This window comes from Oenanthe melanoleuca, chromosome 6 (genome assembly GCF_029582105.1).
Source record: "Oenanthe melanoleuca isolate GR-GAL-2019-014 chromosome 6, OMel1.0, whole genome shotgun sequence".
Lineage (NCBI taxonomy): Eukaryota > Metazoa > Chordata > Aves > Passeriformes > Muscicapidae > Oenanthe > Oenanthe melanoleuca.
In genome coordinates, this window is record NC_079340.1 from 24,225,526 (window position 1) to 24,249,262 (window position 23,737).

Genomic DNA, 23,737 nt, shown 5'->3' on the forward strand with positions numbered 1-23,737 from the left:
ATACTGAGAGAGTTGACAATTGCAGCTGATTGTACTTAGCTGATTGCTGCTCTCTGAGCTGAGTGCAGTGCCCACTGTGTGCCTGATTTCCCATTTCAAAGGGCAGAACACTGAGGTTTGCTGCTGGGGGAGCCTTTGTGCACATGGTGTGAAGACAATGGCCTGAGATTTGGAGCATCTTTAGGCTGGTGTTGGAATTAGGGGATGCTGAGGGGCACCTTCAGAGAGGAACATCTATGTGGTACTTTCACCATTCTGAAAGCTCATACTTTGCATCACTGCCAGTGCTGCATTTTTGGGATGGATCTCAGCTTAGTTTGTCTCATTAATAAATGACATGCTGAAGATCCCTGTGTTACCTCTTATTTTCCTTTCTTATGCAGGAAAATCCCTTGGATTAACATCTATGCCCAAGTTCAGCATGACAAGGAGCAGGAAATGATTGGCTCTGTCAGCCAAAGTGAAAATGCCCCCAAAATCACCCTGAGTGAGTTCACAGACCCTGAGGAGCTGATGGACAAAGAGCTGGACACACGAGTGATGGGTGAGAGGCAGCCCCCAGCTGAGCTGCTGCACAGGCTGGGTGAGGGTGCTGGTTTTTGGGCATTAGGGGAGGCAGTGACTGTGAGCCCAGCTACAAGCAGAGCCCTGAGGCACTGAGACAGGGAGTAAATCTCTCTCAGCAGTGGGTAATGGAGTTTCTCTTACAGCTTTTCAGCTTTTGCCAGGGTAGGAACCTGGCACCAGCAGTAGGTATAAAGTTAGTAATAGCTGTAGCTCACACCTATTCCTGCTCATGACCTGCCTCTCCTGTGGAGGAGTGCCAGATCCCCTGCACCCTCAGAAGAATCAGCTGGGCCAGGCTCACACTCTTGTGTGGTGTGCTATGATTACAAGCAAATATGTCCCTAAGAGCTTAATGAGTTTACTGCTGGTCAGCTGAGCTGTAATAATTGAGTTTTCTGCATGCTCCCTGCTTATTCAAACACATAAAAGAATGTGTTATTTTTAAACATCTTTTCTGTCTTTGCACTTACACTACCACATCCTAAAGAAGAGTGAGAAGCAATATAGACCAAACTTTGAAGCCACTGCACTGATTCTCTTCTCCATTTTCTCCTCCACAGGAAGCATCTCAACAATTGCCAACAGTGAAAGCACAAAGGAAATCCCCAACTGCACTAGTGTTTAATACTGAGAATCCACTTGGTCTACAGCGTTTCTGACTTTTTATTTGTAATTATTATTGTTATAATTATTATTATTATGAAAAAAGAAAGAGTTATATGTCATTATTATTATTTGGGAGGGAATGGGGTGGGTTTTTTGTGTTTGCCAGGGCTGCATTCATAAATAGAAGAGGTTTTTCATATTTAGGGAACACACATCAGATTAGAAATAAAAAGCAAAGAATGAGCGTGCAATGAGATTTGAATGCCAGGTTCCTTAATTCCAATGGGAATTAAGTATTCAAATCCAACAGATAGGTGTTGTACCTTAGGCAACATGTTGTAAGTAAATTGTCCCTTTTCAGAATAAGTCATGAATCAGCTGCTTCATCCTGCCAGAGGGTTCAGACTGGGGTGTTGGACCAGGCTCTGCACCAGCCAACATCCCTCGCTTTCCAGTGACATGCATGTCTCAGCTTTTTGCAGGATCCTGCCTCTTTTAATTGCTTTTAATTTCAGTCACCCTCTGGCACTGTTGACTGCTGAGAAAAGGGGAAAAAAAAAAAAAAATCAGAGCAAACACAGACATGAGTGTCTGCTTGGACTGCAGCCTGGCTGGAGGGGACAGGAGCACAAGCAGTGGAGGAGCAAGGCTGAGTTTGTGAATGCAGCCCCAACCCTGTGCATGTGAATAGCGAGGATGCAGAAGGCCTACTGTAGATAATTACAATGTACATAGCTTTTTATTTCTTGGGAAATAATTTAATGTTTAGTAAAAGAAGATATCTTTAAAAGAAAACCTGAACCACACACACACACACACACCCCAGCCAAGCAGGGACCCTGGTGAGCACTTGTCACACTTTGGTTACAAGAGTGTTCCAGTTGTCTGTCATATTTCAATCTGACACTGCTCTCTATAAAGAGAGGAGTTATTTCTCTAGCTATAACTACAAGCCTTTTTTTACACACACACACATATATATATGGTGTCATTTCCTGTGATGGAGCAGAAAAAGATATTAGCAGGCCAGACTATGAGCCTGTCATTAACATTTTAATGATGTTTATCATCAATTCATCTCTGTTACTGTTACCCACTTCTGAGAATGATCTTGGTGGCATCTGTTAGTGAAAATGAGGAAAAGAATCCTGAAATTATCACCATGTCTGTGTGGGCAAATATCAGTGGCCTTGGTGTAGGCAGTGCAAGCTCAGCTCAGCAGTGGGGCAGGTGCAGTAGCTTTATTCCCAGGGGAAGTCATGCTTTCTGCAGTTAAGCTGCTGAGGTGAAGAGCTATTTAGGGTGTGTAAGAGCAGTACATTTTGGCTGAACATGATATATGTGATTAGGGACTGCTCTTTGGAGAGGGCAGTGGAGGGTCAGCCCTGCATTAATGAGCTATGAAAGGTTCTTTCCTGTGAGTGCTGCAGAATGGCAGCTTCCAGTTCACAGTGATTTCTGCATGGTGGGTTGGTGTTTCCTGGTTAAACAGGGAGGTTAATGAAGAAAAGGGATTCAAAAAGCTCTTTAGAAATTTTTTACTACACTGAATTGGGGATATCCCTATGAAGAGGTGGAGTTTTGGGGCAAGAGATTGACTTAGTGGTGAGTTACTTTTTCTTGATTTGGTGATGTCAAAAATGAACCTTATCTGCAGAATATTGACTTATAGGACTTAGGAGGAGGGGAAGGAAGATTGGGGCATGTCTGGGAAGATGTTTTGGTGTTTTTGTGGTTACTAGAGGCAGAAATGACAGCAGATAACAATGTTTATCATTATCATGGATCTGGATACTCAATCACCTTTAATATACCTGGGCTGAAATGAGGGGATGGCTGGAATTTAGGAGTTCCTTGCTGTCTCTCTGCAGTGCAACAGGCCAGTGGGCTCCAAACCAGCCTCAGTTATACTGTTCACTCTGTTAGTGGGCTGGAATGTCTTTCAAAGGTTAAAAACCTGATGTCTCTGCATGTGGAGAGAAAAGCAGTTAAACACAATTTTGCAGAACTCAGGAGATGTTTCAAGATTAAAATTGTAAACCTAAAAAATAAGGGAAAACTGTTTCTTGAGAAGTACCAAAACTAAATATTCTCAATTCTTCTCCTTTTCTGTCAGGTTTGTGGATTTCTTTTTTCTGTTGATTTAAAAATATTTCTCTTCTGTTTTCCCCCCTCACTTTTCTGCTCTGGTCTCTAACACCAGGTAAAGAGCAATGGCTGTGTTATTCTATTTAACCTTGGTTTCCATCCATCACAAGTGCATAAACTGTTGCATTACTGTCTCCATTCTACTGAAACACCACAGTAGTTTATAGTAATGGCCCAGACTGGTGATAAGACTGTTAGCACAAGGCCATAGCTTCCCATTTAGGTGTGGGTGGGAGGGAGGTGCATAAACAATGGTCCCATGGGCTTTGAATTAAATTGTGGGCTGATCTCAGTCTTTGCTGATCATTAGGATTTGAGGTACTGCTGTGCTGAGCTGCTGCAGAGAACTGAATATAAAATACTCAGTATCTTCTGTATTTTTCCTTTATTAACCATGAGGTAAAGTGAAAATTTTCATTGTTTTTGGGATTTTATGTTTTTTTCATGGGCTTGATCTCGTAATTTTAACAAGGAAGGTAGAGGACTGCAGTTTTCACATTTTTTTTCTTAATTTCTTTTCACTTTTTTATTACATTTAATTCCTTTACACTTTTAAAAATTGCTGTTAAATGTCTCAAATGGGAGAAAGTAAGAAGAAGAAATTGGGAGTAAGTTGTTGAAAAAAAAAAAAGGAAAAATTTCACTTCTCAAAAAGAAATTTTATCTCAGTGAAGGCTGAGAAATTTCTGAATGACACTTTTGGAGAAACAGCTGTCTAGAATGTCATTTTCCATCCAAAATGATCCTAAAATATCCTACAAAGCAAACAAGAAAAATCCATTAAGCCAAAACTGCATGTCAGAAAAACCTGACTGGTTCTTCTGTTTGCTCCAACTTCCTCTTCCAGAAGACTTGGTGGGTGTCACTGCCTCCAAGTGTGGTTTGTCACCTGCTGTCAGACCAGGCACATCCCCAAGGTGTGCATGGGACCACATTTTACAGATAATTCCTGCTTCTTTAGGCACAGTCATGGCTGATGGCAGCTGCAAAAGTCTTGGGTTCATGAGTGAAATCTGCTCCTGTGGAACACAAGAAAGGTAATTACTGCAGTCCTGTCTGTCCATGGGACCTCTGTAAGGTTTGGATTGGGCATCCAGCCCTGCTTACCTTTTTTGAATGTACTGAGCTGCAGTTTCAGTACAGACTGGAGTATTGGCCACTTTTATTTGTCTTGCTGGGAAATAGCAGCTTGGGGTTTTAATTGGGTTTTTTTCCCCCTGCAAGTTTTACCCCTGAGGAAAATGTAGTGGAAATCCTCTAAGTTGTGGGTTATTCTTTACCTGAGTAATGAGAGAAAGAGGCAATGGCATCAATGGAACATAAATAGCTCCCACACTGTAATTATGTAAAAAGAGGAAATGAAAGAGAGAGAGACAGAGAGCAAGAGACTGGGTCAGTGCCCTCTGTCACTGCCAGCCTTTCCCCATGATGGATTAGCTGTAATTTAGGAATAATGATGAGATCTGGAGACTAGATGCAGCTTCTGGCTCTGTGTGGCTGACAGTCTGGTATAAACCATGAATAGATCCTTTGTTTAGTTTAACTGTGCTCAAGAACCCTAATCCTAAACCTGGAGGGATCAGAGGCGAGTGACAGGAGTGTGGCAAGGGGTGCAGAGTGTTTCAGACACAGTTGCCATCAATGAGAGCATGTGTGGGAATTGTGCATTTTCTTCTGCACTAAACTTTGGTTCCACAAATGTACAAAGATGTCCTGATGTCCTGTTCTCCTCCCTTTCCCTTAAATCAGCTCCCACTCACATTCCAGGTCTAATGAACCAAACCAGGATCCTCACATTCTTTCTGATGATGTTGGACAGTGCATTAAACCCAAACCACCACCGTGGTTTCAAAGGATTAAATGAGACAGACAATTGCAATACCTGTATTGAACACAATAATACAACTGCATGAGTCATATATATACATATATATATACTGTTCTTGGTTTTATTGTTCCATTTGAATATTTCTACTGTAAAAAAAGGCAGTGGTTTTGAAATTGTTGAAAATAAATGTATTTTTGTACATCAGAGTTACCCCTGGCTGCTTTTTCAATCCTTTTTCTTTTTAGATTTCCTTCTAGCAAAATCTTCTCTCTTTTCTGAATTTCCCTTGCCATATCTATCCCTCCAACTCCTGTTCAGGGTCATGCATGCACACGGAGTGTCAACAGAGAAATTTTCTAAGGCAAGATTTTTAGGATAAAAGAGAAAACAACTACCTCTCCTTCCTTCTTAGTGCTCCTCTCCAAAAATAATTATCTTCTTACTTTTCCATTCTACAGGCTGATTCTCCTTGGAACCTTGGAGGTAAATAGGAAGGGAGAACACTCTGCTAGACAAGCACAACTCCATAAATCCCATACCCTCACCTATCTGATTTCAGCTTGTAAGAGACTGTAAAGTGGCAGTGTGGGAAAAGAAAAGAAAATAAAGAAAAGGTTTCTTCACTCCTTGGCATGAAACTGTTGAAAAACAGAAAGGAGAGCATGGAAGAATGTTTCTGGATATGCATCAGCCATCTCCACCCACATGGGTGCATGAATGCATACCCCACCCTTCCTCCTTTCCATAAACTGCAGTTGTTCCTGTTTTTCCTCTATGTCAGAAGCTGAAAAAGTCAGGCAATGAAGGACTAGGTTGGTCATGCCCCAGTGTGATGTATGAGATGCTTTCAGCCTCACAGAAGACCACTCAGCTTTTGAAATATTTGTGTCTGCCCCTCTGTACAGCAGTGATGCTGTAACACTTGTGTTCCTGGGATCCTGAACTACAAGCACAAAGGGTGAAATGGCCATGGCTTCACAAACTACCACTGACCCAGTGCCCAAGTGATCAGAAACCCAGCTAAGTGCAGAGTGCAGGCACTTAAACCTCATAGCCCAGAAACACGACAGTAGCTCAATCTTTGCCTGAATCCAGCTATTCTTTCTGTGATGGATGGATCTCTTATTCCCTTTGTTGAGGGCACTGTAAGCATTGTTTACTGCACATGGAATTGCCATGCTTGTGCCAAATACCTCTCTACCAGGGAACCTGGTGCTGCTGAGGAAAATGCACCATGACACTCCTGGAGCCAGCTCATCACTGTCTTGTGTCACTCCTGGCACTGCACACTTCACCAGCCTCAGCCTGTCTTAGCTGACTCTCCTGCCTGGCTCTTCCTTCTCCCCTGGCCCTCTCCCCAGTGAAGTACTCTGATCATTAAGGACTATCAAAGCACCATTGCATTACTGACAGATTATTGTAATACATCACTTGAGTGCTGGTTTGCTGTTTTATATCATGGTGCTACATCAGGGAAATGGCAGGTGACAGGAACCCCAGACCCAGAGACAGATCACTTTTCTAAGCTTTATGGGCTGCTTTTTTTTTTTTTTCCTGAAGACAGCAAATAAAGGCAAGGAAAGCAGTACTGGACTGCTGCCATGAAGCTTTCAAAACCTTTAAATATATTTATCTATACATTTTTCCCTTGACCCTGAAACATTAATTAACCAAATCTGCTGATGTTTCTATCTGAGACCATAAAGCTGAATTTATTCTGGGTCACAGAGGAAAGAGCAGTTGCTCACTAGGAACTGTTTCATGTGTGTCTGTGTGTGAGCAGAAAAGAAGGATTTGTCCTTGCAAAACAAAAAATTATTTGTTCCTGAATTTAAAAAAAAATTATTAGTAGTAGGTCAATTGACTGTATTTTAAATGTAGTTGTGCAGGTAGAGGTAGAAGGCAATTGTGCTGTTGGTATTGAGTTTTTACCCTTGATAAATGTAAAAGGATTGTTTTACCATTGCTTTATGCTGGTTCTACCTATTCAGGCCCCCTGATATCAGTGAATTTAGTCTTGATTTACACCACTCTGAGCTCTCACATCAAGAGGAGTTTCATGCATACTTCAAGGATGGAATAAATACTTTTTAAAGCCTTATTGTGTATGTCAAGCAGTTTTCAGATCAAAATTTAGGGGAGATTGGAATACTAGTACTAATAAAAAATCACAGGGACATAGTTGGGAGGAAGGAGAAGCATTTATTTAATTACATTTTAAAATTAATATTTAATTAAATTAAATGTTTATTAAATTAAACAGAAATGTTATGATGTGTGTTTTGGAAGTCTTGTGTTGGCTACATGAAGCTGGAAGGCAAAAAGGAGAGAAAAGCTGGAAGCCAGATGTGAAGCAGAGGGAGGAAGAAGAGAGGTGGACGAGGTTGGCTGGATGCTGTGGCTGACCAGAAGGCACAGTGAGAGGCACATGGTTGGTTAATATTGAATGCTTTTAGCACAGGACGTTTCTAAATCTCAGGCTGGATCAACTGAATCGATAGGAGATGTAGCACATTCAGGCCATAGAAGGTGGAGCCATCTCTGCTTCCACATCCTGATGCTCAGCATTGAAATTCCAATTTTAAGCAAGTGATTCCCTGCTGAAGTCCCAGTGTTGAGCATTGGGGTCCTGATAGAGCAGTGCTGAGTGAGGAAGGGCTCAGGCAGGATTTATTGGCTGATTTCAGAGCTCAACCCAGGGCTGCATGTGATTTTATTCAATGGGTTGGGTGGCTGCTGTGAAAAAGAAGCAGCTCCTGATGCAGGTTGTAAGGAAAATGGACCTGAAGAGGTCAGTGGGGAAAAGGAAGGAAGATGGGATGACAAAACACTGTGCAATATTTGTCAGTTTGTGGGACACAATCCTCTTTCATGGATATTAATTTGTCTGTATGCTGGGTGAAGCAAGGAGTTATAATCACGTTAAAATAAAGACAAGGATGAGCCTTGCAGGGAGCTGTGTGAATGGGCCATCAATAACTGGCTGAGGCAATTGTCTGGGCTAGGACAAGGGGTGCAGCTACCTATCCTTGTCTTTTTGGAATGAGCATTCCCTGAAAAGACCCTCAAAGAAACCAGGGAGAACAGGTTTTAGTGAGTACAAGGGGTGGTGAAAATAGATGTGAGATAATCTGACAACCAAGTCAAAGTCAGCCTGGGCAGCATCTGCTGCTGCCACATCTGGAAAAATTTGGGTGCACTTACAGTGCCCCAGTGTGTACTCCCCCCTGTTTCAGAGTGGTTCTGATAGTCCACGAGGATGGGGAAAGACTGAGACCCAAAACATGCCACGCAGCAAGGTTTCTCTTCTCTCAGGAGCCCTCCACAGCATGCATCTGCTGAAGAGTCTGAAGCTTATTGCAGGCAAGTCTGAAAGTCTAAATCCATTTGTGGCTCTGGACCTTACTGCCTATACTTGAAATAATCTGAGATACTGTTAGGAATACCTGTGAGGCTAGGATTTTAATTTTTTTTTTTTTTTTATCTTGAAATGTTCCTGTCAGTTCCAGTCTGCAGGCTGTTAGAGATCTGAACTGTGCTATAAGGTGCTGAGGGACTTTCCTCCTCATTTTTTGTTGCTTAAACCTTTTGTAGGTTATGCAGAAAAGTCTCAGCATAAGCTTCAACCCCACTTTCACCCACTGCACTTTGGGGCTATGAATAATTTACAATATGGATAATATTTACTGTGTGAGCAGTTAGTCCATTTCTAAAAGGAAAAGCCACAGAAAGGGCAAGCACAAGCAGTCCTGTGGCTTTGGTTCAGGAGAGCCTGGAGATGCTGTTGGCATCAGTGGGCACTTTTCCTCTGGGTCTGTCATTAACTCCTGCACATCCTTACTCTGCACAAATACTCCCAAGCATGCCACAGCCCCTATAAATTTACCAGCAGAGGAGGGGGATTTAAGAACAGCTGCAAATTACTTATCAATTCAAAATACTTTCATCAGCCTTGAGACATACACTGATCCTGAGAAGTAGGAGGGAATGGATCTAACTTATTTATCTGCTCTATTAATGAATTTTTGACAAAGCTATTTTGAGAACAAGATGTGAAGACAATGCAAAATATAAGCAAATTAGAGCAGACTATGCCAGTCCGAGAACCAAATTCCTCCACACGAGTCTGGTGGGAGTTTCTGGGCTTGGGAACTCCTAAGTCAGTCTGGGGCTGCTCTGTGGGGATGAAGAGCAAGAAAAACTGAAGAAAATGTTTATATCCTTATTTAAGTGGCTATTTGGACTTAAACTACTAACCTCAGGTCAGCATTAATTTCTGTTTTGGGCTAAGGTGGGTGTCTGCATGCAGTTAAGCTCCATACTGTCTGAATCTTAATTTCTGTTTGTAGCTGCTGCACACCAACAATCTGCAAACTGGGCTGGACCTTCCCTACAGACCATCTGGCTTTCATCAGGAACCCTGGCTGTAAAACAGCCTAAAAGGGACACCTGGACTGGAAGGTGTGAAAGACTGTAAGTGGGTGTAAAAGGCTTTAAAGGGATGCTGAGGGTTCACTCTGAGCCCAGAGGGGTGCTAGGGTTTTGCTTTGTTGATTTTCTTTGATGATAAAACCCTGCCTCTAGTTTTTAAATCATAATTAATAGCTCATCAGGAACATTGGCTTCAGAAGTTATTACTATGTTTCAACAGATGTTCAACCAGTCAGATTATTTAATTAGCTTCATGCTCTTTAACCTCATAAATCTGTGAAAGCTGTGACATGGAAAAGGAAAATGAATTCATGAAAATAAATCAATACCCTAGACCTTAATATAGCCTGAAAAGTTTTGATCCAAGCACCACTGAAAAGTTTGGAGAGCAAACTGAATGCTTGTCTTTGGGCTATAAATCACACATGAGCACAGTTTTAGAGGAAAATTCCCTGGATTCTCAGCACAGAAAAAGGAAAGCTTGGAAAAGCCTTTTTTGTAGGGAACTGGTTTGGCATTGGAGAGACCTGCATGTGGTCCCTACCTCTTAAGACTGATTTAAAATGTGACTTTCAGAAACTCTGTTTGTTTTTTCTTGTCCTCCTTAAACAGTGGAAATGTTGTCTCAAGCACAGTCCAACCCTAAGGATATTTCTCAAAATATCTACAGAGAAGAGGGTTATAATTTAAGACACTGTTTAGAAGAAAACCTTCTCTGCTTCCTGTTCACCAGGAGACTGGCTCCCTGATTTCCTTACCTCTGTTACCTCCTTAGCAGTATCACTCCTGTTACTCTAAAAGCTGTTTTATGTTTGTTTGAAGTGGCTGGATTGGTAGACAGCCTAGGAACCTGCCAACATATCTGCAGAGCCCCAAGGCCACCCAGCCAGTGAAGATGGAACTCTAAGTGACAATTTGGTTGCTTCACTCACCATGGCTCATCTGTAGTACTTGGGGCTATTGCAGACAATAAGGTTAGTGCTCAGTGGGTGTGAATCTGACCTTGAAAACAATCCTCCCCTGTTCAGTTTCAGGCCATTCAGTGAGAAAATCTTTCTATTGCATGGCAAGAACCAGCCATTTCCAAGTAGACATTTCCAACAAGTAGACTGGTGCCTCTGCACTTACTGCACTCATACATTGTGTGATTACAGGGGACACAAGTCGGTGAATCAAAGCATACAGTGACCCACTTCATCCTCAATGTGCTTGGAAGTAAAGGCTTTTATTCCCATGGGTGGTATTTTAAACTGTGTTTCCCTCATCTTCATTTCTGAAAAATACTTTGTTGACAGACTTTTGCCCCTCCAGAGACCAACTTCAAACAAGACATCATTTAGAGAGGAAAAACTCCATTCAGTAAGGGCTTTTTTCTTGGCTCCAGCAAACAATTTTTCTCCTTAATTTTTCCTTCCAGCAATTTTATATAATGTGTTTCACAGTATGCCTGACTTTCATAAATCAGAGGGGATGGAAACCTATGCATGGCAGGAATGGATTTGCTCCAGAAACTTCTGAAGGTCAGTTTTGACTTTGCTCTGAGCTCTGTGGAGTGGGATTGAGGTCAAGCATGGACAATACAGTCATTTCCTTGAAGCCTGCAATTAAATGTTGTTTTTTGCTGTATGAACCTGGTAACACTTTCTACACCAATCAGTGCTGTGGACGGTGTTTTCCTGACTGCAGCACTGCAGTGGGTCTGTTCTTCCTGGTGTTATTGCCATGGTAGGAACTAATATCACCATTTGCATTGTCTATTTTTTATAATCAGATACTTTCCTTTGGCTGTGTTATGGTTTGGTTTTCTGGTTAGCTGCTTTCTTTCACCTCCTGCACCACCATCTACTTCTCTGCCTTTATTACTGGCTTATATCCCTGCTCAGAAATTTCTATCTGTGCAGCCAGTTTAGCAGGGAGGTGAAATTCACCCTTTTTAATTCAAAGGTGTAGAAGAGGAGAAATCTGTGTGTTGAGGGTTAAAAACCATCATCTGCTGTGTGTGCCTGCAGGTCAGGGACACCCTTCTGCTGAAAGCATCTTACCCAGGCCAGGCTTTGATGTCACCTGTGATGAAATAGGCAGGACTCTGTGCTAGAGCTCAATTTATCTTGTTTCCCTCTTCCCATCCTGTAGGAAAACAAACAAATGATGTTTACATTTGTTGCCTTTGTTGCCTCTCTGTAGAAATGATGTTACCTTTATATATGTTGGTCTCATCACTTTTTAGCCATGACAGAACTAAGAATGAAATTGCAAGGGAAGAAAATGCTTGTAACAGTTAAATTTTTTTTGTTTGATGAAAAATACCTCCCAGGTAAAGGGAGACATTTTTCTCTGATAACTCCCACATTTTGTGCAGAGCATGAACAGGTAGGGCTGAGGTTTTCATGGTAACCTGTCTTTAGTACTGTTATTACTGCCAGTACCCAAACAATCTTCTGTTTTCTAGCAGTTAAAAAGAAACCATAAAAATATCTTTCAGTACAATCAGGAGGGCTTCTTTTAGAAGCTCTTCTTTTAGAACTCAAATGCCTTTAAAAACATAGAGTTTTTTTTTTCCTCTTTCATTTCTTTAAATTTTTTTTAAAAAATGAAGAATACAACAGGGATTAAAATGAAAAAGGATCTGGAATCATTTTGACTGAGAGGAAAGAAATATTTGTACATTATTCATTGTACTCTCAGTTATTCATCAAAAGTTTCATTCTTCAACTAAAGTCTTTTCCTTATCTTAAAGCCACTGACATGAATATATATCACCAAGTTAAAAAGATTGAATTACACTTCTCCTGCTGCTGCTGAGATTCATGGAAGCTCAAAGCCCAGCCTAGTCCCTAGGTGTACCAAGCCACAGCATTTTATGATTTTTGGAGAAGAACGCTAACAGGGTTTGTCTCTTCATTGTGATACGGAGATGATTGAAAATGTGCTGCTGTATTGCTTGATAAAAGACAGTGCCAAAAAGGAGAGCAGCTTTGTCATTTGAGAACATCACCCATGGGGTTTAAGAGACCTACTTGACAGCAAAATCTCTAGCAGATTTTTTTTTAAAGCAATATGTTCTCCATTGCCACTGTCAACAGCTTGAACAAGAGATAAGAAGGAGCTGAGATGTGATCCATAAAATCTTCCCTGAGTGTTGTGTTGCCCCACAAGTACCAGGGGAACAAGTGACATTTTCTTGCTCTGGTTCTTAGTGCTTGTTCAGAGAATCACTCTTGGTTTGTGCTGCTCGTGGTTCTCACACCTCCCTGATGTCTGTTCTGAAATGAGCAGGGCAGAGCACGGTGCTGCAGGCTCAGTTGGGGGGACTGGCTGCCCACCCTGATCACTGCTTTTTGGAGCTCCAGGGGAGCCTTTGCTGCCACAGAAACACATGAACTGCAAAGGAAGGGGTTTTAAAGTGAATTTGGTGTGTTTAACCTGCACAGGCAGGGTGTACTGTGATGTCTTGAGGCAAAGACGCAGGGAGGCCCTACAGCCCAGCCATCTGTGAGATGGACAACAGAGCCATTTTTGTGTCCTGCACGGGGGTGCAGGGTCAGCAACAGGCCAGAGCCCTCCTGTGGCAGGCTGGCTGAGTTGGCAGCGTGCAGGATATGGCACAGCCTTGCTCTGAGCCATCCCAGCTCTCACCCCTTTCCTTTCCACTGCAATGGAGGAAGATCCTGCAGCAGGGCACAAACTTGGTGCCATCAACCCCAGACTCACTGGGATGGGACAGTGAGAGGGGCTTGCAGTGTCCTGGCTTTCCTGGTGGTATTGATGACCTGGGTCTTGGCTCATTTTACATGTGACACACAAGAGCTACATCTTTTCTTGATCTTTTTGAAATTCATCAGAAGAGCCAGTTCACACCAAGGGGCCTCAGATTCCTGACAGACAGGAGGGAAGTGCTGAGGCCTCTCTCATACCTGTGCCACAGGTGCTGATGTGGGTACAAGCTGTTAATGCCCCAGCACCAAGGAGCCACGTCCAGTCTGCAAGATGCTGCAAGGAGGGAGCTCAGTGGACAAAAATCCTCTTGCTCCTTGTGGCCTATGAAGTGTGAGTTCACTTTCATGACAGAGACTCTAACTCTTAGGCTGAGATAACATTTTCACCAAGTTTGTTGTGCATTTCTGGGTGCAAGGCTACCAAATACTGTGTAGGGTTACATCAGCCCCAATATAATGCAAAAATAACACCTAAGGATGTCAAATGCTATTTGCTTTGCTGGCACTTCAGACCCAGGGCATTTCATTCAGAGCTGGTTCTGTTCACAGCCCACAGAGCCCTCCAGGCCTCCTCAGCCCCCTGCTGCTGTCATGATCCACAAGTGCATTTTTCTGCCTGTGCCAGTGGTTGGGCACCCACCAGTCCTTGTTTTGCTCCATAACAGGGAGTGTTTGATGAGCTGCACTGAGCCATTTGTCATTTTGCAGCAACATGGCTTTGATTGGAAAATGGGCCACTGCAATTTTAGAAGGGCTGAGCTCTAACTTGCCAAGGGCATGTGGAGATGACTTGAATGAGGGGAGCTTGAGAGGGGGAAACTGTATGTAAAATCCCCACTGAAGTTCAGGAAAACTGGATAATGATAAAATGGCCAGGAAGAAAAAAAGAAATAGTGACTTGGTTACTGTCATTTCAGATGAAATGGTACCAGTTTAGTATGGTGATGGAGAGAAATGTATTTTTAGAAAACATAAAAGGCCTTTGCACATCTCTGCCTTGTCCTTGACAATTCAGCAAAGGTTGCTTATCAGGTTGCCTCACTCCAACCATAATACTTGCAAAGTTTTTCCCTCTTGCTGCTGTAAAGTTTAGAAAAGACTGGGATTTAAACTCAGCCCACGTAGCCCTCAACTTACCTATTTGAAGAAACAGATTGTGAGAGGCCCAATGAGAAATCACATCTCTGTAATTTGAATCCCTTCCTTCTCCCTAAATTATGAAGTGATGCTGGGCAGAAGGTAGCTGAGGCAGTGTGCTTTGCTCTCGTGCTGGCTGAGCAGCAGGGCTGAAGCAGGCAGATGACCAATTAGTGAAAATAGCACAGGAGCAAACTCTTTTGAGCCAGGCTGCTGCTCCAAAGGAGATGAAGGGGTTTTCAGCCTGTGCCCAAAATTAAATGAGGCTTAAGTTAATCCAGCTGTCCTGGCTATGCCCTCAGCATCAGGATCCATGCACACTATGCTTCTACTGGAGGGTGTTTTTAACAACAGGACAGAGACTGTGAGGAGTTTTGAGAGGTGCCTGCTTTGTTTTGAACTCTCAAACCTCTTGGTTTCCAAGACCTGTGTGAAAGCCTCAGGAGGTTTTTAAAGCACAAATAAGGAAATATTGAATAATCCCACTTGTGCCATTTCTGCCAGCAGGAAATGTGGCAGCAGTAGCAGGTTCCTGAGGTAACAAAGAAGGAGGTCAGAGCCCACCAGCTCTGAAGCTGCTGGATGGGGAGGATGGTGTAAATCTGCCCTGGTGCCAGTCACCCACACCAGCTTCCAGGGGATGCACTGGCTGCACCAGCCCTGCTCTGACCCTGGCACTGCTGGATTGAGGTGGACCAAAACTGCAGCAATCTCTGCAGCTGCTGCCCTTATTCCACAAGTTAACTTTGTGTGTTTCCCCCTTCAGAGCTCTAGAGCTCTCTCTTTCCACATGAGCTGAGCTTTCTTGGAAACAATTGTTTAATGGGAGCATCTGGTATGTGAATGGGAGACTTAGTACTGCTTTTCCCTTCAGTAAATGCTCATTGCATACTTTAAAAGTTGATCTTTAGTTTTCATTCCCTGAGCATAGAAAAAAATATGGATCATTACTTGACAGAACAGCCTGTGATCTTCAGTTACTCAACATGTGCAGGTGTAAACTGTGAGTCCTGACTTATGAACTTCCCTCATAATTAAAAGTTTTCTGCTGTCAACTCTTGGTTTCTGATGAAAATTTAGCAATCCTTCCTATTGTTCAATTAGGGCTAATTAGATATTACCTCTGCACAATACTCCTTGTCATTCAATAACCACAATCTGGGATATTTTGGTTTTGGGAGGAAAAATATCTTACAAAAAGAACCCCAGAAAAAATTCTGAGTTCTTTTACATGGGTGCTGTTTAGAACTGCAGAAAAATTTAAAATGAAAGATAACTAGGTATGAAAAAATGTATGATTTGGATCCATATTTTTACTTTTCCTTCTCTTTCTTTTTGCAATGGAGGTGCTACACAAAGATAATTGCTGCATGGGCTTTTACAGAAACTGGCAATAACTTGACAAACATCTGGTGGTGTTGGTGAATGCAAAGACTCCATAAAATTTTGTTCATGCACTCTGATGGCTTTTTGGCTTAGCCAGCTTTAGTTGAACTCCTTTCCAACTGAAAATGATTTATGATCATCCAATGGGAATTGTATAGGCCATGTAGAAAAAGTGGATGGGCAAAGTTTTAAGGCAAGATGCAGCATATTAACACAATTGCTCTAATATCACTGAATCATGATGGCTCCCAGCAGATTTGTTTTGATTTGTGCCATTCCTGGCCCTGACATGAACAATGTTGGCATGGAAAAGGTTCAGGCTCACCTTCCCTGTAGACTCAGGAACACCTTAAATGGGGAGCTGGCATCCATGATTTGTTTAGGACAGGCTCATAAACTCTGCAGTTTAGAGCACTTTGGCAAATCCCATGGCAAGGAAAATGGATACAGCAGTGGGAAAAATCCATCCCTGCTTTGTGTGGCAAGATTCTGCTGTGAATCAGCCTGGTACAGCAGTGTCACTGACTGTACAAATGAAATGGGCACTGATTTACCCAAATCCATTGGAGCCTCCAGAAAACACAAAAGAGAATTGTACTGTTGGGATTGAAGAACTAAATATTGTGGTTAAGAGAGAGCAGGGCAGATTTTCACTCTACAACTCCCTGAAAGGTGGTTGTGGTCAGGTGGGGTTGGTCTCTTTCTCCAGGCAGTACTGACAGAACCAGAGGACAAAGTCTCAAGCTATGCCAAGGGAAATACAGGTTGGATATTAGGAAAAAGTATTTTTTACAGAAAGAGTGATAAAGTACTGGAATGGTCTGCCCTGGAGTCACCATCCCTGGATGTGTTTAAAAAAAGACTGGATGTGGCACTCAGTACCATGGTGTAGTTGAGGTGTTAGGGCATGGGTTGGACTTGATGATCTTGGAGATCTCTTCCAACCCAGTGATTCTGTAATTCTGTGATTCTGTGTGACTTATGGCATGAAACAGCAGCTTGGTCTGAGAATCATGAAATAGAAGCCATTCACCATTCTTTTGGAATGATTCAGTGTCAAAGAGACAGAAAATGATGCCAAAGTTTAGAAAATGCCATCCTGACCTCTCTGTGTCAGGTAGAATTACCCTTTCCTGCTAGTTTGGGTCACAACTAACAAGTGAAATGATTTACAGTGGCATGACTCATCAGCCTGTGCCTCATCCACCTGCCCAGCCAGCTGTCTGGGAAGAACTGGCTGAATCCAGGAGCTCTGCAGTTGTTCCATTTCATTCCCAGTCAAGCCAAGCAGGTGTACACAGCATTTGAAACTGCCTGCACTTGCTGTTTGAATGACAAGCAGAAAAGGAAACTCCAAATCAGAATCCAGAGCCTCATTCCCAGTGACAGACATGCTAGGGCATGTAGACTGCTTGTGAGGAGCCCCTGTCCTGCACTGCCCTGCAGGCTGCAGTAAGCAGCATCTTCTTTATTTCTGTCTATTCTTGCTTTGCTTTTTCCCACTTTGCATTGCCAAAAAAAAAGGTCATATTTTGAATAAAGATGAGAATTTATTGCTTTTAAAATATACTTGTAATTCCCTGCAAGGGAGCTCTGAGCCTCTCATAAAAGACCTCTTGGTCTTTTGGCCTCCAGTTGTCTGAGATATTCAGAAAATCTGTGTCACATCAGCTGGGACTTTCTAATGATCTCGTGTATACACAGGACTACATGATTAAAATATATTCACCTGGTAAATGACAGCTTAGCTATCTTGAAAATCAACCCACTTGCTCTGTAATTTGGAGGCAATGTGTCCCACTCTCTCAATTTCTGCCTGAGCATGTCCTGTTTTTCTGCAGCAAGACTGTTCTCTGCACAGGCAGCTTGGTCCCACTCCTCTTCCCCTCCACTGCTTCCCTTTCAAAATGCAAACACTCAGCTGCTCATCAGGAGCCTGCTGTTTCCCAGACATTTTACTACCAGCCTTGTGACACTGGCAATTTGGATCATTTTGCTCTGAGCATATTTCATGGTGCAATTATAGTATCAGGACTGTGTCAGGTGAGCTGCACTAAGGATGCTTTGAATGCCTCTTTGGGGGGTTTGTTTGGTTTGCTTTTATCGAGCTTCAGTCTCAGAAATAACAGACTGCTCATTTATTCTCTGGGTTTTAACAACCACCATGGTAACTATCAGAAACCACAGTTACACAGTGTTACACACCACCATTTATTATTTCAACGTTGCATTCTGAGCTTTACCATGGAAATGGGCTGAGTTAAATGCAGGTAAAAGGTGCCCAAAGAGGATTAAAGCCAAGACCACCACTCTCTGTTATGGTCAGAAATTTATCTTTCAGAATACATCTTTGATTTACTAACACCTGTGTTGGAAGTACCAGCATTTAATGACAGTGGCAGAGTTGCTGAAGGTTTCACTCAGAAAGAGAAGAGATTAGGAGGGGTCTTCTGACCATAAACACTAGAGTTAGAGCTCCCCCAGACTATCCAAACCAGGATTATTGTTCTAAATTTTGTTTAGTCAAGAACTTGAAGCAAAGAGATACAGTCTGGTTGGTTTTAGAAGTTTCTCTGATGAAAAGGGAAAAACAGCCTATTGAATGGATAATTTCCTTCTTGGTCTCCTTTCACTTTCCCCATTGCTTTGGGCAAACCTTTATTTATCAGTATGGAAACCTTTAGATGCAAAAAAAATTCAACCCCCCAAAAATTCAACACCCAAAAAACATACCCAAACCCTAACTTAATGATTTATTTCCCCCATGAGACTTGTGTACTTTATTTGTGGAGCAGCTCTCTACATACAGGCTTCTATTTTCCTGTTTCCCTTTAGGGGGTATTAACTATGTAAACAACTTCAAAACAAAGAGGCAGGATTGTTTCATTAGGGAGAACCATCCCTGCTTCCAAAGGCCTCTTGGGAAGCAGGAGAAGTTCATTAAAGCCAGGGTGATGTAAAGGCTTTGTGTGCATGCAGAAATGGAACCACCATGAAACATTAATGACCTCAATGCATTAGCAAATCTTAAGCTAGAGTAGAATTATACTGCCTCTGGGGACCCCAGTGCACCTCTTTGGATTTTGTTTTTAAATGTTAGGGAAAATCTAGCCTTCAAATTTTAATTTCAAGAGCAAAGCACTGATGGTGTGAACTGAAGAAGGCAGTGAGAGAACACTGAAAGTGTCCTAATTGTCAGCTGCTGACCTTGCTCCAGTCTGTATTATTGCCAAGACAGAGCTACTTTACCCATACTGCCAAATAAAGGCTCACCTGGCTTCTTCTCCTTTTGGTTCTCCACGAGCAGAGTCCACTGCTGAATGACTTTTCTTGCTTTGATTAAAAAACCCCCACATGCTGGCCGTTTATAAAGCACTGGAAAGGCATTTGGCACTGTTACGTCAGCAGCAGGCAACTGTTCCAGGTTGTATTAATCCCAGTGGAAATCACTGGATAGGTCTCTCCTGTGAGTTATGATCTCTATTAAAGCTGGGTGACATTTCTCCAAGGAATACTTTGTTCAGCAATGGCAGAAAAAAGCACAGTTTCAGATGCATTGAAACCCTGCAGAACAATTTATGCTGAAATCTGCAAACATTATCAAAATGAAGAAAAATATATACCTCTCTCCCCAAGAAATTTAGTTTAGGAATGATGGATCAAGTTTGTTTAAAAGTTGCTATTGAAAAAGGAGAACAAGTCTTTGATGAGAGATGGTGTCTTCCACAATTTTTGAGCTCTTTTGTTTTCCATTCCTCTTCTAGCACAGGGTGGAGGGAGCAGATCTCACCTGGATGATAAAAATTTCAAGTCTGGAGGATGTGGAGAATCTGGGGAGTGCTCCTGTGATGTGGGGTGTTTGGGAAGAAGGCATTTGGTACAGTTCACTGTTTCTCACCTTGGGCAGTGTGTGTGTCCTTGAAAGGCAGGAAAGGCCATCCTGAGTCAAAGTAAGGGACTAGCCAGCCCAGGGCTCTCCCTTTGGCACTGGCTGTATCAAAGATTTATGGACAGCAAGGAGCAAGGCAAGGCTGTGGGACACTTCTTTCCTTGTGCTCTGCCTCTAGCTGTGACTAGGCTTGGGACTTCCTGAGGCTGATGGGGTTTGTGCAACTTGTAACCTGAAGGGATCTGTTCCAAGCACCTCAGCAGTTTCCACTGTGTGAGCCCACAGCATCCTTCAGTAAAGGATACTTCTCCCTGTGGTGGTTTGCTCAGACTGAGAACCACCAGGCTTGAAGAGGAGGCTAACCTTTCTCCCCATTGTTTTTGTTTGATCTTTCTAGATACACAGCTGTCTTTTGGCCCAAATGACAATGACATTTCTACAGTACAACAATTGTCCATTGCCTATGGTGCATGAAGCATGGTGGGATTGCCTGAGCCAAAGAACTAATGATTCAGTGCTTGATGGTATTTTGAGGATGCCAACTGAGCTGCTGCTCTTTATTTCAGCCCTAAAGTTAGACAGGAACACCAGATCCCACCACCAGCAAGGTTCACAAGGCACCCACAGTGTGAAGTTCCCACTGTGCCATGATATCTGAATGTCACTGGTTGGTAAGGTCAGGGTGGAGATGAAAAGGTAGCTGTGCCCACTCACCTTGGCAAGGTGTCAGCAACAGGCAAGGACATTAAACACTTATTACCCCAGAGCTGAGCAACCCTAGCAAGCAGCTGTGTGTATGGGGAGGGAATCTGAGGGAGTGTCTTCACACTGGCAGTCATTCTGAGCTCCAATTTGATTTCTTTTTTTTTTTTTTTTCCTGACTCAATATTAAGAATTCCCCCTCTTAGAAAACCCTGGCATGGGTGAAATTCAAGCTAATCCCACAGAAAGAGCATTTTTAAGTTTTCAGTTTCTTTTTTTTTTCATAAAAAAGAATAAAATGTTATGAGTACCTTTAAGTTTGTAAACACATGATGTGGTGCATTTCCTGTTTGTCTGAAGGATAACTTCTTGTATGAAGCAAGGCTTTTATTCAGGATTTAAAATTTAAAATGTTGGTTAAAAAGTAATAATGCATCTATGAGTCATGGTTATGGAGGTAAATATTTAAAGGAATTGCATAAATCTGCCTTGTATCAGGGCAATGGTTTGGGAAGGATGCATCCAAATTTGGAGAGGGAACATTTTTATCTTCTGTGTAGTGGGTCAAATATCAGTCCATCCTCCTCTGCCTTTCCCCAGTCAGTGGAGGACCTGAGTGTCTCTGCCAACAGCACAGTGTCATTTTCTTTGTGATCTGTGCATGCCTGGTGCATTGATTTTTCCACAGCAGAAAGCAGAGCAAACCCTCTCTTTAGTGGAGAATTCAGAAGGATGATGTGTAAAAGAGAACCATTGTTTTCAAAAAAGCAGCTTTTCACTGTTCTTGATTCTTACAGAGACAAACCATTCTGGAGCCATCCTCAGCCTGAGCCTGCCAGCATGAGTGCTGTCAGCCTCTGGGTAATAGTCTAGATTGGAAGCTGGCTGTGGGGCTGTTTTTGAAGGCTAATACCACATGCAGCTTGTGACACTATTAGTTGTTTTTTCCCTTAGAGCAGCAGGGGTTGATCTTTGGGCATCCTGGTGGTGCAAACACATGTTATCCTTTAGCTCTCTCAAGCCCTGACTCCAACACCTGGTGTAGACAGAGCTGTAGCTACACATCCTGAAAGTCCATTTTACAACATTCCCCCAGGAGGAGAGACATATCTTTTACTGGATGTGATCATTTTCTCAAGTTTCAAAACTGACAGCATTCATTTTTTAATTCTAACCAAGGAAATCAAGACCTAATCTTTGTTTATGTTTTTATTAACAGAAGCAGCTGCAGGAATCCTTGATAGGTTTCCTTAAAGCATTTGTGTCAAATATGGGATGGCATTTCTGGACCAGATGCATTTTGTTGGATTACAGAGCACATTAGTCATTCCCAGCTGGATCTGTGAGCACATTATGGACAATCCACCCTCTCCTGTAGAACATCAGTACAGTGACCAATACAGCATGCTGGTGCCTTTCCAAAAATGGTTTTTGGTAGAGGGAAAGGAAAACCAGAAATGCAAATCAGACAGCTCTCCAGGTTGCTCTGTTGTAAGTCCTGTGGTTTCAGCTCTCCTGCCTTCCTTTCTCCTGCCCACAGTTAATTACATGGCCAGGCTAGCAGGATAGCAGGAATATTAAAAAAGCCTGGGTGGCAGACTTGTTGCTGCAGCCATTTTTGGCCAGAGCCAAGGGAAGGAAAATGAATTAAATTGTCTTGCCTTGCCCATGGAAGATGCTGCTGCTACTGAGCAGAGGAACAATCTCATCAATTCCCTGGAAGGAGGGAGAGCTGAGGAAGACAAGGAGGAAAGGTGCCTGAATGGCAGCTGGTGGAGTAAGAAAGTAGCATTTCCCTGGTATAGATAATAACAGGGATTGATTTATGTGCCTCTCATTCTTTTCACATTTGCCTCTTTTCATATGAAATCTGGAGACCACAGGCAGACAAAACCTACACTTGGCAACCTCTCATCCAAAGCTGTTTCTGGATGGCCACGATACCAGTTCTGGCAAATGCAGTCCCTCCTCACCCTCCCATCCCAACATCCTTCCCTCATTTATTTTAACTAGTTCTTTTTCTTGTTCCCATTATGCAGCTTTCCTTCCTGTTCAGGGTGTGGTGTGCATGTTCATGCACACAGATAACTGGTGGACATAGTCATAACACAGCCAGGACAGAGGAGGGAGACATTTCTGAAAAATCCTGTGCTCATATTCACATATTTAAAGCCTTTAAAGAATAAAGTGGACAGGTGACTGGAAACAAGTTTTGATGGCAAAGGTAAGAATGAAATTAAAACTTTCTGCCAGTAAGGAAAGCCTGTTAAAGAACAGTGTGTAACTGCAACACATGGAGAATTGGAACCCAAGACTGGTGTCATTAGGCAAGTCCCAGTGACATGCTGTAACACTCAAAAGCTTTCTGGTCCAGAAGTGGGATCTACTCTTTCTGCTCACTGTATTTTGAAAATGAGGAAACAGACAGACAAGGAATAGCAGCACTGCAGACTTTTCACACTTTTCATGGTAAGAGGCAACAGGCACAAAATGGAACAGAGGAAGTTCCACCTGAGCATGAGGAAGAACTTTACTTTGAGGTTGACAGAACTCTGGAACAGGCTGCTCAGAGATGTTGTAGAATCTTTTTCTCTGGCATCATTCAGCACTGTCCTGGACACAGTCCTGTGCAATCTGCTCTGGGTAAGCCTGCTTTAGCAGGGAAATTAGACTAGATGATCTCCAGAGAATATACCAACCACAACCAGTCTGTGATTCTATGACACCAGAAAATTTCCAGGAACATACATATTTCCACATTCCTGTGCTTGGCAGCAGAGCTAAGTCCATGTTTTCAGAACTTTCCAGTTTAATACCAGTTTAATTCCTTTCCATTGCAGTCAGAAAAAGACCACAATAATCTGTTCACAGCAAGAATATGAAAAACCCCTTGTTCAGAATTTCTACTCATTTGTTTTGCTTTCTCTGAAACCCTAATACCATTGTGCATTCATTAGTTCTTATTTTAAAACAAATAACAACAACCCCAAATGTAATTTAATTACTAATAGTACTGTGATTAAATTTGGCCTTTCACTTTCCTTCAGAGTCAACCTCCTCAATTCCATCTCCCCAATGCCTCTCTCTGTAGTATCGATTTGGTACTGTTAACCTTTCTTTATTACTTGTTTATGTTTCCCCATCAGTTTAGAAACATCAATAAGAGGCTTTTTAAAAAGGACAGAAGCAGCAAATAGAGAGACATTGAGGAAAGGTCAGGGATGCAGAAGAAGGCTGTGCTTGCTTTGTGGAAGGAGCAAATAGACAGTACAGAAAGGTTAGTGGTCCTGCTGCTGAAGTGAAGGAAGCATTTGTTTATTCTACAGA

At 42.5% G+C, this 23,737-nt stretch overlaps 1 protein-coding gene across 1 annotated transcript in view; it reads left to right on the forward strand.

The window, feature by feature from the left end:
- Window positions 1-1,192, forward strand: part of SORCS3 (sortilin related VPS10 domain containing receptor 3) — a 260,476-nt gene extending 259,284 nt beyond the window's left edge. The window contains exons 26-27 of the mRNA XM_056494921.1: window positions 384-544; window positions 1,128-1,192. Coding sequence (XP_056350896.1) covers window positions 384-544; window positions 1,128-1,192 — 226 coding nt within the window. The remainder of the gene's footprint in view (window positions 1-383; window positions 545-1,127) is intronic.
- Window positions 1,193-23,737: the final 22,545 nt, after the last annotated feature.